Below are 13,565 nucleotides of genomic sequence, written 5' to 3' on the forward strand. Positions count from 1 at the left end.
TGTGTAGCACTTGTTCCGCTTACAAGGATAAGTGCAGGGAGGGAGATCGGTGGGAAGGGGTGGGGGGGATGAATGGACAAGAGAGTCACGTAGGGAGCGATCCCTGCGGAAAGCAGACAGGTGAGGGGAGGGAAAGATGTGCTTAGTGGTGGGATCCTGTTGGAGGTGGCGGAATTTACGGGGAATTATCTGTTGGGCCCAGAGGCTGGTGGGGTGGTAGGTGAGGACAAGGGGAACCCTATTCCTAGTGGGGTGGCGGGGATCTCCCTCCCGGCACTTATCCTTGTAATGCGTTCACCAGCACTTTTTTGTATGTGTTTCTTTACTAAACTATATTAGTTCTCGGTGGAGCAATGCTTAAATTTTAAGCTTCACTTCCTTGTTTTCAAAGTCTTTCATAGACACATTATTCTTTGACTCTGTAATCTCCTCTAGTCCTGCAAACCAGCAATATCTGCATGGTTCTCCATTTTCACATTAAGACTCTTAGATTTTCACTATTGGTGGCTATGGACACCAAATCCTCACATTGGATATCTCTGACTCATAATTTAAACAACCTAACAACAATAACATCCTGGTGATCATGCTTCACAGCTCTGCCAAGGTCAATATCTTTTCCAGAGCTACGGGGTCCAAGTTGCAGTGCACTGGTAATATTCCGGCCAAATGTCTCTACAACAAATGACAAATTATTCATCACTTTTATATCCAGCACCTTACAGATAAGAGGACATTGGACTTTGCTTATTTAATTGTGTTTGACTCTATTATCACAAAATTCTGTTGTCATCAGTGGCTGATGGAAGGTGTTTGTACCCACCTGGTAAGGAACCATTAACGTAGCCATTAATTGTGTACATCAGCCCTTTATTCTTCAGAGCACCAGAAATCCGATATTTAATTCTATCTGTTTCAAGGTACATACTTTTACTTTCATCAATGGTCGAGAACAGAAGCACAAACTCTTGTCGATCAATCTGCTTTCCAAGTTGATCTAGAGTTCCTAGAGAGATAATAACTTTTAAATATTTATTTTCAAATTAAAAGTGCAGTATTTCAATTTTACATAAGTGACATATAATTACCAAAATTGTTTTAAATAACATCTCAGTGCATTTTAATATCTGTAGAATAAATCCAGAAATAACTTTAGTTTTGTCACTCAGTGAAACAGAGTCTAAAGTTGTCTTGCTCTGAGAAATGAAGTGATCTTTGCTGAAGAGATTTTATCTAATAACATTTTGGAATGGACAGTACACTGTAGAGCATAACTCAGAACAGTTGAAGGTACAGCTAAACAGTTTACGATGTGAACACTGCTCCTGCTTATCACTCACACTCACCTTGCTTACACACAAGGACTGCTCCAACTAAACCTGAGTTGAAATCCCTCACAGGGTCCACACGTGAAGAGTAGGCGTAGGTGAGACAGTTAGCATCATCATTCATTGGACCAAGGTTCCAATTTATGTCCCAGACGTATATGTATTCTTCATTGGGTGCTACAAAGTCATCTTTCTTTTCATATGTGGAAGTATGATCATTGTATGATGCTCCTTAATACAGAATGTTTTTATTAGTATCAGTAGAAAGAAAAAGGCGAGAAATGAAAAGCAAAGGAGTTGTAATAATTTGTGCTGATGTTCAGCAAAGTGTCCAAACTATTAAAATGTTGAATATCATTTTAAATTTGAAGTATTTGCAACATGCACAATGTAGTGAGAATTATTCCTGAATATTGTGAACTTATTAAATAAATAAATGTAACCACAGAATCACATACAACACAGAAACAGTCTCATTGGCCCATTACATTCATGCCAACTATCATATATCTATTTAACTTAATCCTATTTATCAAAATTTGGTCCATAACATTCTGTGCTTTGGTAATTCCTGTGGTTGTTTGGATATTTCATAAATGTTGAGAGAATGCTAACTTCCACTAACCCCTCAGGCAGTACTGCTAAGATTCCAGTTAACCTCCAAATTAAGAACCTAAATCTCCTCTAAATCTCTTGTCCCTTACTCTAAGCTTATGCCATTTAATGTGAAAATATTTCCTACAATCTACCCTGCCTACGCCCCTTCCTTGATTTTATCCACCTCCATCACATCCCCCCTCAGCTTCCTTCACTCCAAGGAAAACAAACCCTGTCTGTCCTCATAGCTTGAAATATGCCATTCCAGATAACATCCTGGTGAATCTCCTCTGCATCATATCCAGACCAATCGCACCTTTCTATCATATGGTGACCAGAAGTGAAACACAGTATTCCAGCTGTGACCAAACACTAAGTTTTATAAAGTTATACCATAATCTCCCTGCTCTGATATTCTAGGTCATGGTGTTTGAAGGCAAGTATCCTGTATGCCTTCTTCACCAATTTTTTTCACCTACAGGGATCCTTGGATCTGAACACTGTGTTTTTATAAGTGCCCTACCATTTGTTTTGTATGGCCTTAATGGGGTAATCTTCCTTCAACTCCTTTTGGTTTTAATCTTGATCTGAATATAAGTCCAGCTTCCATCATCATTGCAACCAAGGTTTGTCAACACTGAATTTTATTGCCATTTATTCCTGTGGGACTGGGAAGGGGTAAATAATTAGCTCCAATTGTTCAGCAGTATACAATTGTGATGAATCTGCTTCTTACTGGCCCAGAAGTGTTAGCGTATATTTGTATTCTAACTGTTTGAGAAAATGTGTAAATTTGGATTTTTTAAATATTACAATAATAAGGGAAATGATTGTTTTCATATTGTCAGGTCACTTAAGCTGAAAGTAGGCAGTGTTGTGATAAATAGTTATATCATTATTCCTATAATACAATAACAACTGGTCAATTCCTATGATTCATTTGCTTCAATGGGCCCAGCAACATTGTACTCCGGCTTCACAAATTTCACCACATTGATTCCCTTTCCTAGCAGACCATCAGACCATAAGATGTAAGAGCTGAATTAGGCCATTTGGCCATCAAGTCTGCTCTGCCATTTCATTATGGCTGATTTGTTTTTTGCAAAGTGGCGGGGGGGGGAATGTTGATGTTTTTCCTTAGAATGAGATCCATAGTTTTCTTTGGTTCATGTCTGTCAATGGAGAAGACAAATCTCAAGGTTGTATACTGCACACATACTTTGATAATAAACATACAGTGAATCTTTGAATCCATTTCCCTCTCAGCCCCAATCTCCTGCCTTTTCCCCCGTATCATTTCATGCCCTGATTAACCAAGAATCTATCAACCTCTGCCTTAAATATAACCAATAACTTGGCCTCCACAGCCACCTGTGGCAACAAATTCCACAGATTCACCAGCCCCTGGCTAAAGAAATTCCTGCTCATCTCTGTTCTAACTGGACTTCCCACTATTCTGAGGCTGTGTCCTGTTCTCTTAGACTCCTCCACTATAGGAAGTATCTCTCCACATCCACTCTACTGAGGCCTTTCAACATTCGATAAGTTTCAATGAGATCCCCCCTCATTATTCTTCTGAATTCCAGCGAGTACAGGCCTAAAGCCATCAAACTCTCCTCTCACACTCTCACAGTCCTTACTCTGTTGAGCTAAGTGTGTCCTTGGTTATTTACTCTGTTTAGGGATTCATTTATAATGATTTAATATATTTCTACAGAGAATCAAAGTTTCTCTGTGCTTGCTTCTTCATCTATAGACTCGTGGAATGTGGTAGCCAATCCTTCAGCACTCTGTGTCCATGCTGGCCATATCTGTATTAATCCCATACAAATTGCTGGAGGAACTGAGCAGGTCAGGCAGCATCTATGGAAATGAATAAGGAACTGGGAGGAGGGGAAGATGAAGGTGACAGATAGTAAAGGTAAAGGGTTGAAGAAGAGGTGGTAGGAGAGGAGAGCAAACCTCGGGAGAAAGGGAAGGAGGAGGTGATAGGCAGGTGAGGAGAAGGGAAGTAGGAGGGGATCAAGAGTGGGGAGTGGATAAAGAGAGAAGGGGGAAAGGGAAAGATTACCAAAAGTTAGAGAAATTGACATTGATGCCATCAGGATGGAGGCTATGCAAATGCAATGTGAGGTGTTGCTCCTCCATACTGACAGTGGCCTCATCACGGCAGCAGGCCAGAATGGGAATGAGTACTGGAATTAAAAAGATTGGTCACCAGGAAATCCTGGAACAAAGCCGCTCGACAAAGCAGTCACCCTTGTCTATGTCGGGTCTCACTGATGTAGCGGAGGCTGCATTGGGAACAGTGATACAGTAGACGACCCCAAAGGATTTGCAGGTGAAGAGCTGTCTCATCTGGAAAGACTGTTTGGAGCCCTGAATAGAGGTGAGGGAGGAGGTGAAGGGACAGGCATAGAACTTCTGCTTGCAGGGATAAATGCCAGGAGGGAGATTAGTGAGGAGGGACGAATAAACAAAGGAATCACAGAGAGAGCGAGCCCTGCAGAAAGCAGAGAGTGAGGGAAGGTAAAGATGTATTTTCCTTGCAGAAAAAGCTGAGAGTGGGGCGAGGTAACTAAGTGCTTCTCTCCATGAGTCCTCCCAAACTCCTTCCTCTTTACCTTTTCCATCTATCCCTCCCCTCCCCCACTCACCCGGCTTCACCTATCACCTTGTACTCCTTTGCACTCCCCTCAGCTTCTTGCTCCTGCCTTTCCAGTTCTTATAAAGGGTCTCGGCCCAAAATATCAACTGATATTCCACAGATGCTACCTACTGATCTACTGTGTTCCTCCAGAATTTTGTATGTACTACTCTGGATTTCCAGCATCTGCAGAATCTCTCATGTCTATACTAATCCCATTTTCCAGCTTCCAGCCATCAATCTTATGCAATGTCATTTCAAGTGCTCATTAAATACTCTTTGAATTTGTGGGAGTTTCTACCTTCACCATATCCTCCAGTAATGTGTTCTAGATTTCAACCAGCCCCAGGGTGAAAAAAATTCTTCTTCTTGACCCCTTCAAATATCTTACTCCTTATCTTAAACCTGTTGACAACTCTGCCGAGGGGAAAGTGGAAGTTTCCTTGGTTCCTTGTGAGAAATTATGCACAGTTTTAGATATGTACATTTTGTTATTAAATTGATTAAGATATTTATTTAGTCATCACATTGAAGTTACTTCTGCACAATGAGAGCCTAGTTCAGGCTCAGAGGATTGTGCTCTCAAAAAACCCACTCCAAAACATGAATACGATCATTTCATCACAAGGAATATGATGTTCTGTTACGATGTTAGATGGAACTTTAAGGTGTAGCCACCTTGTTTGTTGCAATCATTTGTGGTTGTGAAAGGTGTCATGGTACCACTTGGAGAGCGACCTATTAACTCATTGTGAATAGATTTTCACTTTCAACTAACACCCCCAAACATGATTAGGTGGATCATCAGAGTTTTGCCATTTTAAAATTAGCGATTTTTCCTTATGAAATTGTGAAGGGCATGGCATACTAGACTCTTCAACAAGATGTAAACTATTGAGCCAATCTCCAATTGTGGCCTTTAATTTTAGCCTAGGAGAATGGTGCCTTGCATAATCAAAACCTCCAGTCTGGATTTCACGTGAAGAATATATTGGCTGAAGCCTTTATGTTAATCTTAACAAATGGAGTCCATTTTAGATGGAGTTCAAATGATACAGCAAAAGGCTGTAGTATTCTTTACAATGTAGCTCAGAAGGACCTCATTATGACTTTATTAACTTTTAAGTTGGTTCTTTTTTTCATCACTTATCTTCAGATGAGGCATACGGTGAATGATCCTACCTAGAATAAGAATCTTCAACACTATATCCAGAAATTTAAAGTGGAAAAAAGCATTTTATGTTGTAAAAAATAATAAAATAAAGTACTATCTGAAATTATGCAAATATTCATACTCCAGACCAAGGTGATTGATCATACTTGAAATGCTAGCAGTAGGTTTTGCTGGGAACCATTTTTACCCTCTTTTATACTTTGTGCTATTAGAGGATAATTATCTCAACACATAACTAAAATTGGATTCACCTTCAGACATCTTCCAATAGGAGATCCCAAATGGATGAATGCTGTAAGGCCGTGATGCTAGATTCTTAAAGTGGATTACAACTTTGTCATTAACTTCTGCTCGAATGGTAGGACCAAGAATCCCTAGAAAATACAATAATATGACAACCACTTGCTTGTATTATAGCAGAACAATAAGAAGCATTATCGGAATAGTAAGAATTTAATCAAACACCTCACAATTATGAATGCTGAGAAAAATTTCTACATTACTTTGATTTACTTTGCTTTGTCAGGTTACTAGATTGCATTCGATACCCTTTATGAACATGAGTCAAAACAGCACACAGAAAGGACCCTGTTTTACCACTTAGTCCCTCTAAGAAAACCTTTTAATATGGCAAATATTTGCCTGTGAGCTTCAACTAAAAGAATTAACGTCAAATGTACTCTTGGTATTGCAAGGAAAGAGCCATCCCAAAGGATCAAGCTATCAGAAAACCATAGAGGTAAACAATGCAAAATTAGAAATGGTGTGAAGTACATTCCAAATACCCAAAATAACTGACTTTATTTCTAAAGTCATACTTTTATTTTCAAAGGGAATTTGCCAGATATTGTCATTTAATTTTTCTGCCTCAAAACTTCCCTTTGGAATATGATCAGTAGCTATTTGAAAAATTGTTCATCATTTGCAGGAACAGCAAAGAGCTGGGGAAATGCAGGATGATAGATTTATTGTCTAAGTTCAAGGCAAAGGGAGATTACTTCTCAAAATTCAGGCAGTGACAGTCCATTTGGCTTAAACCTGTGAGACACCAGTCACTTTGGTGTACTGCATATTAACACTTCACTTGATGGGAGAAACAGGGGTGCAACCTGGATCTTTTCTGTCTACTGTTTTGACTAAGGTTCATAAGGGATCTTGGAGGTAATCCAGAGACCAGACAAGGAGAAAGACATTTTTGCATACATTTTTCATTTAAGTGATGATAGAACAATTGCAATAAAAATGAAACCCAAAACTTCCAGAGAAAATTAGCTTATCTTCTATTATTTCTAGACATTACATTATGATTCTGATACCTTAGTGTACTGCTATTTTCAAAGTGAAATACTTCATATTTCATAAAATTTTTTGCTTCTGAATAAGCAAATGTCAGCCAGTGTATCAGCTTGAGCATCTCAAGTTTCCTCAAAACTAGTGGAAAGATAATTTCCACTCCTGACACATATTTGGTGACCACTCCTGTGTGTCTAAGTGGTTGTGGGATCTTCTGTATTATCCATTCTGTTTTATGAGACTAGAGATAACTGCTGCCTAAATTTGGAGATTGGCCAGTCAAGCAAGGTATTGTTGCACAGGGAAACCATACTGCAGGGGCTATTTGGTGGGAGGTGATGGGGTAAGGGTCAAAAACTGAGAGGAAATAAAAGGGTTCAAACATAAATTCTAGGCAGCCGTACATAAATAACGATCAACAAAAACAGTTAACATTATGAACTTTCAGCAAAGACCAAAACAAATACAGCATTTTTGTTTCTTTGTTAGAATTGTTTTCTATGACTGCTCTGAGAGGAAACATTTTCATCTGATGGATTGAAATGGTAACTAACTGAATTGTACAAGACTTTATTTTGCTTGGCAGTAGCTTCCTTGACAACTTGGAAGTCAGCTTGAACCAAATACTGAGAAACAATGCAAGGTTATACTGGAGTCAGCTTCGGTGGAGATTTCTAAATGCAAGTAATGGGTCGGGACCACATGGATTTCTGTAATGAAACTAACTCTGTTCTTCTCTCCATTGATGCTGCCTGACCTGCTGAATACTTCAGATCACGTTCTGTTTATATTACACATTTCAGCACACTAAGGCAATGCTTCATTGTGTGTAAGAATGAACTTACTTGCACACACACACACACACACACACACACACACCCAGCACCGCCCCCCCCCCACCCAGTTATATAGGAAACTCTGTAACCAAATTGAGAATCAGTGCAAAGGAGCAGACTCTGTGAAGCCTACTAACGGCAGAGAAGTCTGGCTTGTACCTCTGACTACAGTATAGTAATATCAGTTTGGTATTCTCAGCTCAGCTACTTGTGTCAAACATGTGTAAGGAAGCTGATGTGGTAAGCCACAGACATTTTTCCACAAGTGAGAGGAATTGTGGGAAACACTGGAAGGAAAGTTATGCTCAATGTTTACAAAATTTAGATAAATCTATTCAACTTTAATGTGTAAACGGCAGTGATCAGGGTTGGTGATGTGGGGAGGTGGGGAAGAAGACAATAAATACATCAAACCAAAACAGTAAAGAGAATTCTGTAAAAACAAAAATATGCTAAACTGGAATCAAAGTTTTCTTTATGCCTTAGAGTGATATTGTATTACAGTTGACAGTTTGTGAACCCTGTAGATTTTTCTCTATTTCTGCATAAATATGGCCTAAAATGTGATCAGATCTTCACACAAGTTCTAAAACTAGATAAAGAGAACCCAATTAAATAAATAACACAAAAAAATTATACTTGCAACACACATATAAAATGCTGGTGAACGCAGCAGGCCAGGCAGCATCTATAGGAAGAGGTACAGTTGGTGTTTCAGGCCGAGACGCTTTGTCTGAGTCCTGACGAAGGGTCTCGGCCCGAAACATCGACTCTACCTCTGTCTATAGATGCTGCCTGGCCTGCTGCGTTCACCAGCATTTTTTATGTGTGTTGCTTGAATTTCCAGCATCTGCAGATTTCCCCGTGTTTGCGTTTTTAAACATTATACTTGTTCATTTACTTATTGAGAAAAATGATCCAATATTACATGTATTGGTTGGAAAAAGTATGTGAACTTCTGGGGTAATGCCTTCTAAAAAAGCTATTTGGAGTCACATATTCCAATCAATGAGATGAGCTAGGAGGTGTGGGTTGCACAGGTGCCCTGTCCTATAAAAAAAGACACACAATGTCAGGTTACTGACAGAGCCTGCTCTTCTCAAGAAAGATCTGCTTATGTGCACCATGCCCTGATCAAAACAACTTTCAGAGGACCTTAGAAGAATTGTAGAGATGCATGAAGCTGGAAAAGGCTACAAAAGCATTTCTAAAGACTTAAGAGTTTATCAGTCCACAGTGAAAGAAATTGTTTAAGGATGGAGGAAACTCAGTACTATAGCTACTTTTCCTAGGAGTGGGCAGCCTACAAAGATCACACGAAGAACACAATGTGCAATATTGAAGGAGGTGAAGAATAACCCAAGGGTAACAGCAAAAGACCTGCAGAAATCTCTAATACTTGCTAAACTCTCTGTTCATATGTCCACTATAAGAAAATCACTATACAAGAATGACGTTCTTGGAAGGACACCACAGAGGAAACTACCACTCTTCAAATAAAACAATTGCTGCATGTCCCATGTTTGCAAAAGACCACCTGGATGTTCTACACTTCTGGGACAATGTTCTGTGGACAAATGAGACAAAAGTTGAATCTTTTGGCAGAAAGGTGATGGCGCCTAACAGCAACTCCTTTGCTTGCATCTTCGGAAACAGCTCTATTCCTACTTTAATATCTTTATTTTTCCCTTTCAGGGTTCTTTTGAAGACCCTGACCTGGAGTGACACACAGGCTTCGGTTCTTGGAGGGAATGGGAACCGTTCTCAGGGGTCCACGACTGGCTGTTATTCGACATGCTAAGGGTTTGGCCTGAGAGTCTTGCTCGTATTTGGAAGCCTGAGATCTCAGGGCTCTGGAGATGGCGGATCAAGGGTCGGTGTCACGGCAGGAGACTCGTGTGTTGTCGGGAGGCTGGAAAATCTTTTGCTGTGGGCCCAAAGACCCGAGGAATTTGCGATCTTTGGACACAAACCTCGAAAAAAGTGATGAAACAGACTTTTAACATTGTAAACCAGCGGGTTGTTGTTATGTCTCCCACTTGATGTGGAAATGAGGGACACCTCCCTTTCCCTTGCCAGGGAGAGAGAGAACCTGTGGTTTGTCGAATTTCAGATGAAATGCAAAGCCTTCGGGGTAACTTTGATCTGTGTCTTTGCTATTGCTAAGCCCACGCTTGGGCTTGGTGATGGTACCGATGCACATTTTTTTTTGCTGGGGGGGGTCATTGCTTGCTGCCACTTACACACGGGAGGGAGGAGATGGGGAGGTACTTTGGAGTTCTCACATTTAACTGTCATTCATTCTTTTGGGGCACTTCTCTGTTTTCGTGGATGTTTGCGAAGAAAAAGCATTTCAGGATGTATATTGTATATATTTCTCTGACATTAAATTTGACCTTTGAAATGCAGATTGCTACGTTTGGAGGAAAGAAGGCACTGCAAACCAACACCAAAACCTCACTCCAACCGTGAAGCACGGTGGAAGGAGCATCATGATTTGGGGCTGCTTTGCTGCCTCAGAGCCTGAACAGCTTGCAATTGTTGAGGGAACAATGAATTCAAGATTGTACCAAGACATTTTACAGGAGAATGTCTGGGTAGCGGCCTGTCATCTGAAGCTTAATAAAAGTTGGATAATGCAACAAGACAATGATTCAAAAGACAAGAATACAACAGAATGGTCTAAAAAGAAGAAAATTTGTGATTTCGAATGATCATGTCAAAATCCTGACCTTAATCCTATAGAAGTGTTGTAGAAGGAACTGAAGCAAGCAGTACATGCAAGGAAGCCTACCGACGTCCCAGAGTTGAAGCAGTTTTGTAAGGAGAAATTGCCTAAAATTCCTCCAAGCCCATGTGCAGGACTGATCAACAGTTAACAGAAACATTTGGTTGAAGTTATTGCTGTACAAGGGGGTCACACCAGTTACTGAAAGCAAAGGTTCACATATATTTTTCTGACAAATACATGTAATATCGGATCATTTTTCTCAATAAATAAATAAGCAAGTATAATGTTTTCATGTTATTTATTTAATTGGGTTCTCTTTATCTAGTTTTACAACTTATGTGAAGATCTGATCATATTTTAGGTCATATTTATGTAAAAATAGAGAAAATTCTACAAGGTTCACAAACTTTCTAGTACCACTGTAGCTGTTACATTGTAATTATTTACATTAATCTTTTCTAAATCAGAAGAAATATAAAATGGGTTTTCTTCACTTTCTATATTTTAGTTAAGAAGATAAATTTAATTCAAATGAAATAAATATAAAAAATGATGTGTTTGATGTATGTAACTTGCCAGTATTTATACTTTTAAGCGTGATTCCATGACAGCAGAGTGAGAAATCAGAGGGTGGATGGGTCTGAGCTTGGAGTTATACCCTCTAGCAATCAGTATGAAATGTAGCACACAAAAGCCCATCAAAGGAAAAGGCACGATTCTTCAAATGAGTTGTACCACAAGTACTTGGGCCTATAGTGAAAACATATTTCTTACCCATCCACAGGGGCTTTGCTTCCGGTGTGAGAAATGAAGAATCTTTGAATTCCACAAAAACAGCCTTTCTGTACTGAGGAAAGGTTCTAGTTGTAAATTTTTGTCTGCATAAAAACAAAATGTAAGCGTTCATTTACTTTATCCTTTGTTTGGTAATCCTGCATTCTTCATTACTTCCGATAAACCTCTGACTCTAAAAACAACTCCTCAAAGCCAAACAGATAGAATAGGCATTTCAGTCAGATTTTCTTTCCTGATGTGTCTCTCCGCGCAGTTGGTTGACCATTATCAGGGCTCATGGTATGATTGTGGAACTATGTTTCACCTGCTGTTCCATGCCTTTTAAGAAAACAATGCTTAGATACAGGCCATGACTTATGAACACCCCTTACATATGAAAACACTTCCATAATATTAAATTCAAAAGTTTGATGTATGTACATTCATTCCTACAAATATCAGAGCTAGTTTCCTCACTCTGTCCTGCCTTAATAGCTACTATCTTTCTTTATTATTAGTATTATATGCTTTTGATGCCATTCATTATGATACGTGGAGGTATAGTTATGATTTAGAGCAATTATTGTGTATTTTCCGACTGATGAACAAAATGAAACACAAGGTGATAGGTGAATGTCTGTAAAAATAGAACATATTTTGTTACCTGTGGGTAGACTGTGTAGCAAACAATTTACTACTATATTGAGGGGTGTATGAGCATGGGTTAAGTAATTAATATAATAATTTACTGTCCTATCGAGCACTCCTTGGATGGGCAGAACAGAAAATACAGCACTTGCGTTAAAAAGTTATGAAGTCAGGTCAAGTCAAGTCAAGTTTATTGCCATATGCACAACTAGCGTGAGGTATACTGCAGGTACAATGAAAAACTTGCAACATCATCACAGGCACATAGGTACAGACAAAACACAGAATATAAATTATACAGAACAGTAAAGGGAGGAAGGATATAAAAAGAACGCCAATTTGTAAATTGAACTATTCTTATTCTATTCCTAAACTCTGAGGGAAGAATTCTAAATACAATGACAACTGCCATCTAAAGTAGTAGTTCTGTGGTATTGGGCACTATTGTAATAGGTACAGCATATTAAAATCACATGAAAACAAATTTTATCGATTACCTCATATTTCCAATTCCAAGCCATGATAGGAGATTGCTGCTCCTGTAATCCCAGTTAAACTCCATTGCTGCAATGTAGTGCTTCCTAATTATCATTGAGGAGTCTTTGACCAGGCAAGAGACTAAAAACATATAGAAAGCCAGTGCCCTCATTCTGCATTTGGTAATTGATGCCTGCAAAATGGTCCCGTGAGTACTGCAGGTTCCCTGCCGTCTACAAACACGGCCGATTGAATTTAGGATGGGTTACGGAAAGCTAAACTCCTTTTTTGAAGAAAGCAAAACAACACCAGGAAGACCAGTTAATGACAGGAACTCTTAAGGAACATTGGGTCAGCATTTTGGCATTGGTTCAAAATAAGTATATTACATTTTGTAATTAAAAGTAATACACTGGATTTGACTTAAACCATAAGGAATTTAAACTGATGTTGTACATTTCTCACAATATATTGTCTAAAATTGCAAGTACACTTGTGCTGTGGTAAAGTGTGGAGAATAAAATCAGGAGTGTTTTTGAATGTTATTTGATAGTGAAACACAGTATGAGATTGTAGAGCAGATGCCTAAAAGCTTGGTTAAAGGGGTTGGCTTTAAGAAAATTTGACTCATGGTATTTTGCTTTCCAACTAATATCATGAAGGTCTCCAGCATATGTTTTGCCTTCATTGTCTCTTTATGAAGACTTCATTTTAGTGTTTCATAGAACATAGAACATAGAATAGTACAGCACAGTACAGGCCCTTCGGCCCACAATGTTGTGCCGACCCTCAAACCCTGCCTCCCATATAAGCCCCCACCTTAGATTCCTCCATATACCTGTCTAGTAGTCTCTTCAACTTCACTAGTGTATCTGCCTCCACCACTGACTCAGGCAGTGCATTCCATGCACCAACCACTCTCTGAGTAAAAAACCTTCCTCTAATATCCCCCTTGAACTTCCCACCCCCTTACCTCAAAGCCATGTCCTCTTGTATTGAGCAGTGGTGCCCTGGGGAAGAGGCGCTGGCTATCCACTCTATCTATTCCTCTTATTATCTT

The 13,565-nt window shown here is 39.3% G+C and overlaps 1 protein-coding gene across 2 annotated transcripts in view; it reads right to left on the reverse strand.

The window, feature by feature from the left end:
* LOC140204151 (coagulation factor V-like) overlaps positions 1-12,782 on the reverse strand; it is a 79,738-nt gene extending 66,956 nt beyond the window's left edge. Inside the window, exons 1-5 of one of the 2 annotated variants that reach the window (XM_072270577.1) lie at positions 12,526-12,780; positions 11,381-11,484; positions 5,998-6,120; positions 1,347-1,559; positions 824-1,006 (exon numbers count right to left, since the gene is read on the reverse strand). In XM_072270577.1, the coding sequence (XP_072126678.1) occupies positions 824-1,006; positions 1,347-1,559; positions 5,998-6,120; positions 11,381-11,484; positions 12,526-12,677 (775 nt within the window). In that variant the 5' untranslated portion in view covers positions 12,678-12,780. Of the gene's footprint in view, positions 1-823; positions 1,007-1,346; positions 1,560-5,997; positions 6,121-11,380; positions 11,485-12,525 lie in introns of both variants that reach the window. The other variant, XM_072270579.1, reaches the window with a different exon arrangement.
* Between the last annotated feature and the right edge of the window lie 783 nt (positions 12,783-13,565).

Source organism: Mobula birostris, chromosome 10 (genome assembly GCF_030028105.1).
Source record: "Mobula birostris isolate sMobBir1 chromosome 10, sMobBir1.hap1, whole genome shotgun sequence".
Taxonomy (NCBI): domain Eukaryota; kingdom Metazoa; phylum Chordata; class Chondrichthyes; order Myliobatiformes; family Myliobatidae; genus Mobula; species Mobula birostris.